General features: G+C 52.7%; 1 protein-coding gene across 3 annotated transcripts in view; it reads right to left on the bottom strand.

Annotated features, from left to right (window-relative positions):
* Window positions 1–4931: 4931 nt before the first annotated feature.
* The window catches only part of LOC115329854, a 42623-nt gene continuing 33918 nt past the window's right edge, over window positions 4932–13636 (bottom strand). The window contains exons 2-7 of one of the 3 annotated variants that reach the window (XM_029991543.4): window positions 10365–10419; window positions 8855–8943; window positions 7995–8090; window positions 7848–7907; window positions 7687–7773; window positions 4932–7035 (exon numbers count right to left, since the gene is read on the bottom strand). In XM_029991543.4, the coding sequence (XP_029847403.2) occupies window positions 6331–7035; window positions 7687–7773; window positions 7848–7907; window positions 7995–8090; window positions 8855–8943; window positions 10365–10419 (1092 nt within the window). In that variant the 3' untranslated portion in view covers window positions 4932–6330. Of the gene's footprint in view, window positions 7036–7686; window positions 7774–7847; window positions 8091–8472; window positions 8743–8854; window positions 8944–10364; window positions 10420–13636 lie in introns of those variants that run through there. The other 2 variants (XM_040503902.2, XM_029991549.4) reach the window with 2 other exon arrangements.

The raw sequence follows: 13636 nt of genomic DNA, 5'->3' as shown, positions 1-13636 counted from the left end.
GAAGGATTCCTAGCAGGCTTGCGCGCGCTCCGTCCGGTAGGTTAGGCTTTATCAGATCGAAGGCTATTAGCCCCGAGAGCGAACACAAGCGTCGCTGCGGTCGCCGCGCCCGGATTGGGTGAGGTGTACCGTGACGTCAGGGGGAGTACTCCGCTCCGCGATCTCGCATCGGCTCGCTTCCCAGCACCGGTTTTCTGGTTTGGCGTTGTGTGCCGCAAGCTCTTCGAGGAGCTGGACTTCGTTTACCTGGTGTGCAAGACGTTGAGTTAGGCCGATGTTCCGTACATTTTATAAGCCTGCTTGTCCCTTTTAACTTTAAAATTGGGTTAAAAGTCCCGAAAGCTATCGGCGGAGGCAATTCCGCCGATGAACCACCCCGTCCGTCCACACGACACAAGGCAATCTTGCGAGGGGTCGGTGAAGCGATGGCGCGAGTGTTACAGACGCTGGAATTCTGTTCCTTGCACGTTCATGATTTAAGACGATATTACATCCCGCTTTCAAGGCATTTGAAGTGGCATTTATATCATGGGCCTTTGGGTGGTCGGCAAATTAGCTCGCGACCCTGACTGTGCGCTGCCACTCTGCATGCGCTGGTTCGCAGATGTTTTAAAGGCCCTGCGTCTGATGATCTTGAAAGTGCTCGTGAAAGAGGGTTGTTTAAATAAATGTAGCTTCTTCGTGAACTAATTATATAGTTTACACACGCATGCAGGCATATTTCTTAGAAGCTGCACAATTACTGGAAATTAGTTTTTATGGTAGCAGCAAAAACGGCCGAACTGCCCTCAGTCGTCTGTATGATTATATTGAACTGCCGAACTATGCACGGCAATAGTGCCGTAATATGCAATGTTTATACTTTTTCCTGACATTCTTTATTCCAGCCTTGGGTATTCCGAAAATACACCGTTTAGTCTGAATTGTCATTTCCGATTAAAAGGGACACTGCTGCAGGTCCCCAAAAGCTTCCTCAGCCTCCAAACTCCCTAGAGCTGGACTCTCTGACATCAGAGGAAAACAGGAGTAAAATCAAGCATTCGAACGTCTGTCCAGTGGTAGATGCAGCACTAGCAGCAGAAAATGTGGAACCTGTGAAGGGCGACCGTCTGCGTGAGAAAAGCTTCTGGTATTTTAGCTTCAGGACAATTGGATTTAAGTAAAATTTCAATTTTAGGGCTTAAGGGGCTAATAACGAGCTAGACACCTTCGCTTACGTTTGTTATACATTACTTGAGGGTTGATATAAACAAGTCCACAGATACCACCCGTGTAGTCCATTGAAATACTATCCGAATCCAGCAAAGGTCAAATGCGAGCAATGTATATAAAAAATGTTCCTTGTTTTTTTTTTTTTTTTTTTTTACTTTGCCCCTGCACTTGGGCTGTCTTACTTGTAATTCTCTCTTCATGGCCCAGACTGTATTTAACATGTTGCTCGAGCAGCATGCAGCTTTTCTGCTTCGGCGATCTTGTTTAAAAACAGAGGTACAAAAAAAATAATATACATAACCTGCCAATTCATTCAGACCATCAGCAGCATTTATTGTGCAAAATGTAAATCTATAGTGATGCTCCTGCAATTGTGGCCATATTTCTTTATTTTCATATACCAGCTGTGATTCATGCGTTGCCTGTCCTGTCAACCATGCTTAAAATATTGGTTGAAGTTTCGCCTGTAGCAACAGGCCATACCTCAATAAAGGCTCATATAAAAATTTACACTTCCTACGAAAAACACGCCAAAAAAAAAATTAAATAGAAACGAGCGCGCCGTCAGCTAGCGTCGTCACAGTCTCCACAGGGCGAGCGGGCCGAGTCGGGGAAAAATTCTCTCCTCGCCGTGACGTCACCCCGGTTCGCCGTGAGAGGGCGCCACGCGAACTTCTCGGGGCTAATACGAAGGCTAGCTACGGTCACGTGATGCGGTCACGTTGGCCGGATAAGTGAGGAGAGTAAGGAGGAAAATGAGAAAGAGGCGAGGCGGCAGGGAGCCATGGCACGTCATGCCCTCTCCTACCCTTCTATCCTTCTTGGTTGCAGCTCAAGAAGGTGGGGCGAGGGTAAAACGGGCAGGGGAGGAGGAAGCAGACGGAACGCTGGAGAAAAGAGGGGGAAACCTTCTTCTCTCTTTAGCGTTCCGTCTACTTCCTCCTCCCCGGCCCGTCTTACCCTCGCCCTACCTTCTTGAGTAGCGGCCAGGCTCTTTAAATCGACCGAGAAAATCGGCTGCACAAAATCGCGCTGCGATTTTGTGCAGCGTTTCCCACAGGTGGGGTATTTTTTCTATAAAATTTGCCAAGATCAAACTTACGTGAGGAAAAAGTAAAAAAATAAATAAATAGGCTGAACTCCTATGAAAACGTAGCGGAGACACTGGTCTGATCCACCCATCACCGTGCGGTTCCAGTGCGTTGCGTCTCACTGGATCCGACTGGTTACACCCAGAACCGCGAGGGTACCAGATCGGATCCGCGCGGATCTGAACTGTCCACAAGTTTAGAACCGCGCGGATCCGAACTGGAACCGCTTCTATCTGACATTTTCGTACGGGACGCTTCCACACAATTCGATCTGGGTCTCAAGGCGAATACTTTTATTTCAAATGCCTTAAAAATATATTTTCAGGCGCTAGAAAAATCGCAATGCTCGCGGGTAAATTTTTTTATGGAGTTAATTGGTTGTGTCATTTTTCTTGCTTGCTTTCCGTCTTAATTTGTTAATCTCAACCGGGGCATCATTAACGTAAATGACGCGTCTTTTTTTATTTTTTTCATTCACGCTCTTTTTATTATTATTTACGTGACGCGGTTTTTGAAGTGCCCAGCACTCGAAACAGCCTCTACTTTTAGGAGGGGCACGCAGAGATCAGTGGGCACGCCTATCAGAGAGGACGCTCGTGGAAGACGCGATCACGATGCAGCCAAGTGAGCACCGTCATCGGTCGAAGTCGGAGATATATAAAATCACGTGGTCACATTTGGCGGGTAAACAAACGCACGAAGTGCGCAAAGCAGACGAACTTTCACTCGCAACAGCCAACGCGGATAAAGCAAGCTAAAGCAACACCCACTCAAAAAAAAAAAAGGGTTTCCCCCTCCCCTGTCCAGCGTTCCGTCTGCTTCCTCCTCCCCGGTCTTCCTTTCCCTCGCCCTGCTTTCTCGAGTAAGTGCCAACGTTGGTAGGTGCTGAATTTTCCTGCGTTACAGGAAAGCCACCGTAGGCCACAGATTGGAGACCAGTGTTGCGTCTGCGTACGGCTGGAACTCGTGTCCAATCAGTAAGAACACCACTCCTAGCCGTACGCTGACGCCGTAGTCGTGTTCAGTGGCGTACCAACTTGTTTTTAAGTGTGTGTGTGTGTGTGTGGGGGGGGGGGGGGGGGGCAAGCCAGACCCCCATCCCCTTCCCCAGGGCCGGGGGGCGGTGCCCTTAGTATCCCTTGGGTGCCGCCAGCCAATATTTGCCCTGCCCAGTGGCGGCTGTTTCGGGGGGGGGGGGGGGGGGGGGGGAGGGGGGCAAAACACATGCCTTGCCCCACCACTCTGAAAACTGGGGGGGGGGGGGGGGTGTACGTCCATGGTCATGTTCGATCTCTGGCCTACGGCCGCCTTCGTTAGTTACAAAGGAAAGTTCATCGGTTAGAAGTACTAGGAGGGGGCACGTTGCAATATTGGTGAAGCCTAGTCATAAAAAGTTTAAACGATTTTTGCCCAGCGTGACCGCAGATCTCTCTGGCGATTGGTGCGCGTGACATGTCACGTGTGAGATGGATGGTTGATTGTAGAAGGACTCCTTGCAGGCTTGCGCGCGCTCCGTCCGGTAGGTTTTATCAGGTCGAAGTCTAGATTGTGGTGTATTCTAGTACCCCACAGCAAGACGAAGTCTAGCTACGGTCACGTGATGTGGTCACGTTGGCATGGTAAGCGAGGAGAGTAAGGAGGAAAATGAGAAAGAGGCGAGGCGTCAAGGGAGCGTGGCTTGTGGAGGCTACGCGGCCGACGTCATGCCCTCTCCTACTCTTCTATTCTCCATGATCACTGCTTTATCTAGGAGGCACGGGTAGAGGATGGATGGATGCGGCTGAACCCTTTGAATTAGACGGCAACTTGCGCCATCTAGCCATTTTTTTTTAAACATTAGGTTTATTCTTAAAAGCTATATTAGGCAACTGTATATACGATATACGATCCGTACGAAGCACAGCGCAGCTGCGAAACGGGGAGGCAGAGATGGAGAAAAGGCGACGCGGATGGCACGCCGTACGGCCATGGCACGCAACAGCCACAAAATCCCAACTTAATTTCCGTTCAAATACGTTCCGGATTAGGAACTTCTGTAAGGTGCCTTGAAGACATGTCTTGTTTTTAGTGGGTGCTGCCATTTTGTTCTGCGTATCGGTGCTCATTTCATCTGCCTTAAAATATTGGGATTCTGGATTCGGTGAACTTCCAAAATTACTGTTACGCCTTTTATTGGCACGTGAGTTGCGCATTAAAAATTAACGAGATTTCAGCTCTTTCCAGTAGGTAAATGAATCAACTTCAGCTTTGAAGCCTCCTTCCGACGAGTTCGTGCCGACACATAGTACTACCTGAACTTCTTTACCTGTGCTCAGATGGCCCGTTCGCTATCACGCAAACTCACCTCCAGTGCCGCAGGTGAGCACGAGACGCTTGCAAGAAGAAATAGGTTGAGCAGGCATGAGGAAAAACGCGCAAAGAATTAGCTACCAATAAATCGTGTAGTACCAATACCACCTAGAAGACAAGGCCTGCGCATGACGTCATCGTTAGTAGATCCCCGACCCGCCCCAAGCAGCAAACAGGCAGAAGCTTGACGAGAGTATGGGCCACGTGACAACTACGTCACATTCACACTCGTAAGCGTAGATTATTGGCAACCCAGACACAGTTCACGAGATACACAAGTCAAGAACGTAATCGGACACGACGGTCCCTTTATTAATAGAAAAATAGTTTTATTTTCCTCGAGTAAAAAAATGACCGCGTCGGAGGAGGCGTCGGGATAAAAAGGCACTGGGATAGAAAGATTCGGCTGCACCGCTGGCGATCCTCGTCGTCCTTCTTTTTCGCTGAAGGATTTTTAAAATCGGACGTCCACCTCGCGGTCCGGATTGTTAAAATCTAGATTTTACAAAAAGGTTTTCACACGTGAAGTTGGCACACGGCGTTAAAACGTCAAAGCAAATGGCGGCATGGTGGGCGGCAGTGCGGCAGCTCACTGGGGAGTTTTGGTAGATCCTTCCGATGACTCCGATACCGATACGCCACCTTTCCGCATGCATAGTATCGTTATCGGGTACCGTTACCGGATGTATCAGAACGATCTACTAAAGCTCTATTGCAAAAACGCCTTCCCCAATCGTCAGGGCGACCTATCCACTCCCGACTCGGAAACCGTCATATAAATAGGGAGTTTTAGTAGAACGTTCCGAGATTTCTGATAACAATACCCGATAACGATACCATGCATGCGCAAAGGCACCGGAAAAGTATCGGGTCTCGTTATCGGAACGATCTACTAAAAGGCTCAAATTCAGGAATGGGAACACAGACAGAGTTTCTGATATCCGTTTCCCAGCCATCAATACGACCAAGATCGATTGGGAAACATACCCAACCGATTTCAGAGCGATGATGACGGGCTACCCACAGGCAAAAAGTTTACAATTCCCTTGGGGGGGTGCCGACGGTTCCCCCCTTCCGGGGGGAATTGTCGGCACGAAAGGGTCACCGTCGTCTCCTCTCCTGTTTGTGAAGGAACGGGACGCTCGAATAGGCCAAGCTGGGCCCTGGATTTGCTCTATGGTTTTACTCCGTGAGGAAGTTGGAATCCGCCGCCGGCGGGGGGAGCGAAACTCGAGCCTCCGTGCCCTCTCGTAGTCGGCGCCTATGGGGCTACCCGCTTGCCTCTGTGCGCTATACGCTCTCAGCAACGAAGTTTTGGGGAAGGTATATCGCAGTAGCAGGCCAGACAGCGTCTTGCACCGATCGTACGATATTGCTTCGGTAACGCGAAAAAAAGTTTCCTTAAATGCTTTCTAATGTTGAGAACGATGCTGAGTCACGATGTATACTAAAGCACCCTTTAGCGGCTGGTTTCTGGTAAGCACATTCCGACATCATCGTCGAGATTGTTCCGGCTATATGAGCAGCCCTCTGAGGACAGTGCAAGACAGCAAGGCATACCGCTCCCCGCAACTGAGAGTTGCGTCTGGACGGAGACACTTCAGTCCCGCGTGCTCTTGTCTTCGAGGATGGCATGCAGGCGAACGGCAAGGGACAGACTCCCGCGCACCAGCGGCTGTCAGAGCGCAATGTCTCGGATGCTGTGGCTGGAGCTCGTGTCCGAGTCCCCGATCCTGAGCACGGAGCCCGGTCTGTCTAGGTACTGGAAGGGCCGCTCAGGCAACCGCTCCAGGGTCACGTCCCCAAAGCCCCTGACGTCAAGTTCCTCCAGCGACGACCATCGGTTCCGGCCTTGTTTCCTGAACTTGGGCCTGTCCAAACTCTGCGTGGCGTAGTCTACCACGGACGTCCCTGCCCCCGTTGTCCAGCAGGGCTCGCGGTGCAGGTCAGACGTAGACTTGGAGAGGTTGTAGTCGCTGAGCACCACGCCGCCGTTGGCCGCGCCCGCCGCGCCGCGGGCCACAAAGTCCGCGAACGAGGACGCGTCGAACTCGGACCTGGGACCGGGACCCCAGAGGGCCGGGTTGGGCGCGTAGAAGTCCGGGCTTCCCGGTCCCAGGACCCCGTTGGAGGCGCCGTTGCAGAAGGCCCCATTGCCGAAGGAGGACGGGCCGAACGAGCCGCCGTTGCTGATCCGGCCGCTCCGGCTCACCAGACCCGAGACAGACGAGCTGCTCCGCTTGAGCGCGGAGTTGTGGGCCACGATGTACGTGGGCTCGGTGTCGGCCAGGAACCGCGCCCGGGACGAGATGCTGGTGCCATTTGCGTGGGCGCCCGAGCTCGACGGGCTCTTGGACGGACCCAGGTCTCGGTACGAGGTCACCTGCGGACCGAGAAGTGGCATCCGGTAAAGTCGTTGTTCAGGGCAAGACGCGCTCGCACTCCATTGATGTAAACTTTTAGCGTTCTGAAAAACTGTGACTGGTGAAGCAGGAGGTAACACTAAAAAACATGTCGCTTCATCAGTATTTACGACATGACCCACAGACCCACCTTTCATGGGGGAGGTGGCACAGTGACATCAAAGAAAAGCGCTATCTCTATGCCGTGGGTTCTCAAACTGGGTTCCAAAAGATCCAGGGGTTCGCCAGAGCACCCTATGTGTTTCTCGACCTCCCAAATTTCCTCTACCGTGCCCCCCCCCCCCCCTTCTTTTTTTTTTCTTTCTCTTTAACGTAGGCAGCATTTTAGCAGGTGTCAGCCAACAACTATGAGCCAAACGAGTTTTGCGTTACTGTTTAGGATGTCTGGGCTTCTGCACTGCTTTATCGGATCGATCGAGAGAGCGACATTCAAGGCGGCGTTCCCGAGACCCTATGCCCGCAAGCGGCCGCCATACACCATTCCGCCGCTTATCACGCACGCGGAAAGTGAGCGCGTCGTCTGACATAGCGCGAAACAGGGCATGCTCAGCACATATTCCACAGCCGAGTGGACAAATATGGCAGCGCGCAGATTACTACGGCGTGCTCACCACATTGAGGTTTTGCAGCCTCCTCATGACGGCCTTCTCTTGTTTCCACTGCGTGTACAGCGACTGCACGCACACGATGCACACCACCTGGAGGCAAACACCGAGCGCGTCAGGCCTATATTAGCCGCCAGTCAGACAGCGGTCGACAGAGCGTCGCTTACGTTCACCACGGCTCGGACGATGTAGAAGGCCAGCTCCGTGATGCCCTTGCTGTTCAGCTTCTGCGCGGGTGGGAAGCGGACGCGCGAGCACCGTGAACAAACCACAGCGCTCCCACAAAACAGAATTCCGCGACTGCATGTACCTACCCAGTGCTGGAGGCTCATGAAGAGCGCCAGTCCGCATTCCGGGAAAAAGAAGAGCACGGACACGAAGAGCCAGCCCAGCAGGTACTTGGACTTGCGCTGAAAGGAAGTTTTATTTTAGATCGCCCGAAGCCTCCGAATAAGGAGTGCATATACCCAAACTAAAAATGCGCAAATGCTGCACCAACAGAGCTCCTGCAAAACGTGTAGCGCCCTACACGCGGCGCCGAGAGGGATAGTGGGAACTGGCTGTATAAAGCCCTCGACCTTGAGGCCGACGGTGCCAAGGAACTATGGGAACGCAAAGGCGCTCCCATAGTTCTTTGCGCGCTTGGCATGGAGATTTTTAGCACTTTTTCAATTCGTCTATTGCAGAACTTGTCTTTCTTTTTCTTCACATTTTCTCCAGCTCGATCGTGGTGTCAAAAGCGGAGAAAAATCGTGATCTGACACAAAACGAGTTTCAGAAAGGGAAACATACGAGTGGAACAAAAGATGTTTTGGCCGCAGCCACCGCATCTGTTAGAGCGTTTAGCCTGTGGAGAGCTTGGACAGCTGGCAGGCTGTGAAGTCGGACGAAACGATGTGTCATGCCCGTAACCGTCACGGCGCTGCTGTCGGTACCTGCTCATACGCTTCCTCTTACGCCAACCTGGTTTCTGCGCATGCGCAGATATCGCGTCAGAGGAAGCGTCTGCGCATTTGACAAACATGTTTGTCCACACCATGGTGCACTGCGTGTGGACAAACCAGATTCGCATGTGCGGCGCAGTAGCCACAGCAGCGCCCCCGCAGCGGGCGTCACGTCAGAGCCCATCCGAATCCTCCAAATGTGACGCAGCGCTCTCTGAATAGAGACTTACGAGAAAGAGTCCCGCCAGCAGGAACAGGGAGACGAGGAAGTTGGAAAAGTAGCCCGCCGCCAGCACATAGGCGGGCACGGGCAGCTGGACTGAAACGGAAGGGGAGAGAGAGTCAGCCGCAAGAGAAGACGCCGGACAAACAAAGCAGCCTCTCGCTTACACGCCCCGCGGGCTGCACACAAAGACGACCTGAGTGCGAGGCGAAAGTGAAAACGTCGCCGTCGCGAGAGCAGCGAAGCTTCACCGAGGGCTCACTTTCGACGTCGCTGCAACCGGAATGACCACGAAGACAATACCGCTGTGAGAGACTCAGTCACAGGCTGGGTTTACACGAATGCCATCATAACGCATCCAATCGAACAGGGTTAAAAAAGGTTACGAGGAAAAGGAGGGCTGGGGAGGGAGAAGCAAACGGAATGCCTGAGCTAGATGACAGGAGGAAACCTCCTCCTGTCTACAGCGTTCCGTCTGCTTCCTCCTCCACCAGCCTTCCTTTCCCTCGAAAACTTTTCTCAACCTGTAACCGACTATAATCAAAATTGCCAAATCTCGATTCGATGCACTACGGTCGCATCGAATCGAGATTTGACAATTCTGATTGGGAGCAGATGGGTAGAAGAACAAGTAGGAAGACAGGCTGCGTGCGATTGGTCCCTGCTTGATTCGATGCGATCATTCATGTAAACGCAGCAATAGCTCACGAGTCACCACCGAAGCCAAATGCAAAGGACGCCACGAGCCCTCTGGGTGTCACGCGACTTTCGGGAGTGGGTGCAGCGACCAATGATTAGAGACCACCCCTTTCCACTTTTGTAGAGCTAACGCTGGAGAGGGGGCCGCCTCCTCTCCGGGAGTGTCCCCCAAACAGCGTAGGGAATCTCACTGCGCATGCGCAGAATTTATGCGCGTGCGTAGTGCGAGTGCGACGCCCCAAGCTGCTCGGGGAACTCAAAGCGCTGGGTCCCCTATGCTAAAACTCTCTATCGAGTTGGGAGTACGTTTAGTGTGCTGTCTCTGCTTTAGATGAGAAATTTAGCCGGTGAACTGCTAGCCCGAGGTCTTTAACGTGCACCACGCACTATTGAGTGATACACGACCGCACGCCGGTATATGTTCATCCAGAACGAAACGGGCAGGGGAATTAGCTCATGGTTATGCCCCGGGCCCTGGGCAGTGGCGTCACAAGGAGCGGACCTCCCCGGGCGTCGCTGACCCTAGTGACGCCACTGACCCTGGGTTCTGTAGCGCGAGCTTTCGCCCCACGTGCTCCGATCTGCGATGCGTTCACACCAACGTTAGTTTACACACTCAATCCCCCAGGCAGCAATGAGCGGGGCATGTAGTCAGGCGATACTTTCACACAGTCGGATTGGCTTGTGGCATCTTCTGCGGCCCATCGTAGAACAAAAAAGAGTACAGCTGCCCCGGACACTTTTTGTTTTGTTTGTTTGCTTGCTTCAAACACGCGCACCAAGAGACACCAGGCATTAAGAGACAAATGGCGGCTCACTGTTGTACTCGATGATCCACCAGAGCTCCATGATGAAGGCGCCGAGGTACACCATCTGGAAAGGGACAAAGGCGCAGAAATCAGGGACACGTCGCGACAAGGATTAACGCGGATTTCAAGTCTCGGAATCGGGGGTTACCCTCCCGTAACACATTTATTCGTATTTAAAGTGGAGTGAAAAGGGGGGGGGGGGGGGGGGGGGGAGGTGCACCTCCTGGCACCAACCTCTGCGCATGCGTACACCCTTTCCCCTGACCCTTGTTACCCGCTGCCGCCAGTTTCGGAGTGCACTGTCCCACACGACCAACCTTGTCAGCAGTGGCGTAGCCGGGAATTTTTTTCTGGGGGAAGGGGGAGGGGGGGGGGGGGGGGGGTGAGGTGGGGATATCCATGACCTGTCCCTCCAAACCGGAAGCCTCCCCCGGCTTCACCTCTGGTGGCGTCATGACGTACCCAGAAGCTTCCTAACTCCGTGCACGACGCCAATGTGTTCTAACAGGTGGAGGAACGTCATATGGTACCGCGTACCAGACGCCATTGCTCCATACCATGCACGCTCCTTTGTCCATACCTTCTGAAGCATAAATTTCGTACCATCGAATTCGTTCTCGCCAACCCTTGGCGAGAACAAATTCGATGGTTCCAAATGTATGCTTCAGAAGGTACGGGCAAAGGAGCGTGAAACGGATAAATGGCGGATGATGTGACGTCAATGCAAGCTATATGTATTGACGAAAAGATAAATGTTTACTGCTGTGCTACGCGCGCAGGCTTGTCAGCGCCGATTGTGGGAAGATAAATGGACCATTTTCGGAGATCGCCGGTGCAGGAGGTTTTGGTATGAAAATGCGCGAACATGTTTTCATGTGAGCACAGGCACTCCTTCGGCCAATGGAGAATGATCCTGCTGGATTTATTCAGCTGCAGTGACCTAGATTGGACTTCCCCAAAGCTCTTTGTTTTCCTATTTTAACTTCAGCTTTCAAGGTATAGTCCGTTGCAACTCGAGACGGTAGGGCGAGAGGGAAAGGAAGGCCGGGGAGAAGGAAGCAGACGGAACGCTGGAGAGCGGAGGAGGTTTCCCTCCCTCCTCTCCAGCGTTCCGTCTGCTTCCTCCTCCACGACCTTTCCCTCGCCCTACCTTCTTGAGTTGCAACGAACTTAAGTGCCTTTCATTTGGCCAATGTGCCCTACCTACACCTAGGATTGTATGCCCCCTAATGCCCCACGTGGGCATTTAAGGGATTAATAAATAAACGAAATGAAACGAAACGTGTTTATTGCATCTCCTTCCGAATGCGCGCATGTTTCATCCACAGAATCCTCGAAACCAGTTTTCGGCGATCAGGAGCCAGTTATAATCTCGTGGATTGTGCCAAAAAGGGGAAAGAGGACAAGGAGAAAGAGTTCAGTACACGTCCGTCCAGCAGGTCGTGAGTCAATTAACGGATCCGCGCGGGATGTTCGAGGGCGCCGGTAGTCGCCGGGGACAAAGAAAAACACAATTTTCTGGTCGGATGACGGGATCCGACATCCGACCATTGGGAATCGGGTGGTCGGGCGCCTTTCGTCGTCCACACTGGTCTCTGCGCGTTGTTTCCCGGACGCTCAGTGGAGAGTCACGTTGCTCCGTGTTCCCTCAGTACCGCACTAACAGGCCGGAGGACTTTAAGTGAGTGCTTTGAGTGCTCTGCCGATCTGGTTCCTCTTGGCTACAAAAGGTCCTCGAGGCAGTCGCAGACAACGACCACAGATGGCGCTCGTTACACGAAAAGGGTCTATTGGGCCCGAGTCCGCTCGATCTCACTCTGATGACGTCAGAATTCTCGTGCACAGGGCTTCGATTATTCTCGGTGGTGTTGGCCGAGATGGCCATCGCCGCTCGGGGGCGGCTTTCCTGGTCCCGAGGACGGCGGCGCGTGACGGCGGCCCCGTTTGACATTGGGGCGCCTTTGTTCGGGTCGCCCTTTATCGGCGCGCGTCGCCGTCCGAGCGAGGAAACGGGCCGTCCTTTCACGGCGGGGCCACAAAGCCGCCACTTCTTGACTTGCGCCGTAAAACGGGACACTCGAAAACCGGGAAGTTATCGCCCCGGTGGAGGACCCGGAGGGGGCCGTTCATCGCCGGCAGACGTCCGCGGGACATGATCCGGACGTCGGGCACGCGGATGGAAGCTCCGTGCGACGTGAACCGCCCGGGATCTAAACACATCCGCCAGTAATTTATATAGACCCTTTTGCTGTTTACAAACATGAACTGCCACTTGCGTCCCAAGCGACTTCCGGTCGCACCGTCTTTGCAAGCCCGTCGAGCTTGCTTATGTCACCGGTGCTCGAAAGCATAAATGCTACACGGACAACTAACTTGGAGATTTAACGAGGCCTTCGGCTTCACAGTATTACATCTTGGAGGAAGCAAGCTGGTTTACAAGAATACTCAAAACATTTTAACGAACCTCGCACTCCTTCGTTCTTTTGGCGTTCACGGGAAGAATCGCTGGTTAAATGTTCCATCCACTTATCAAGCAGCGGTATTAAAGTGGCCTTTGTTCATTCTTTTCATCAACCGGAAGTTCCCTGGGACGGCAAAGACTGGAGCACCAACTGGGGGCGCTGGCCATAAAATGGGTCTGTACGCCCCAGGCTGAGTCTAACACCCCTCCTCCCCAGAACTCATGTTTACAAACAAACCGGAGCGCCCGGAGCGCCCCTAGCGGACGCCACCGGCGCCGCGCATGCGCGAGGGGGGTGTGGGCAAAAAGCTCGCCGTCGCCCATAAGCAAACCATTGAAATGCGATGTTGTCGGCGCCGGCGTGAGTCCCCGCGCTCTTTTTCGCGTTGGAATTGTTGATTCTACGTCCTCCTAACGATGCCTGACTACTTGAGCAGCGTCAGCGAAATTAACGAGGCCCGTTACACCGCAAAACTTCGCGTGAATAATCTGATATGCGGCGATTCATTCCGCGTGGACGCCGCAGAACGTACGCCTGATTCATATGATGAGATTTCGCTCGCAATTTTCAGTAGCGACGTCGCTCGGACTGCAAAAGCGTGAACCGTAGCTGAGATGGTCGACGTCGATACTGAAAATCGGAAGCAGAATCTAACCAAGTGAATCAGGCATAACAAGTCGGTGATGGCCAGTGGTAACAAGGATCAACATCTTCTTGTATCTACTGTTTACGTCGAGCCTGCTTACCAACCTTCAAACTTAAGTCTTTTGAGGCCTGCACTTAACTCTTATTGCAAGTACCGGGCCCGCGTTTGGTCTA

The sequence above is a fragment of the Ixodes scapularis genome, unplaced genomic scaffold, assembly GCF_016920785.2.
Source record: "Ixodes scapularis isolate PalLabHiFi unplaced genomic scaffold, ASM1692078v2 PGA_scaffold13__105_contigs__length_92229423, whole genome shotgun sequence".
Classification (NCBI taxonomy): domain Eukaryota; kingdom Metazoa; phylum Arthropoda; class Arachnida; order Ixodida; family Ixodidae; genus Ixodes; species Ixodes scapularis.
Note: the sequence above shows the minus strand (reverse complement) of the source record. Positions and strands in the feature narration are given on the sequence as shown.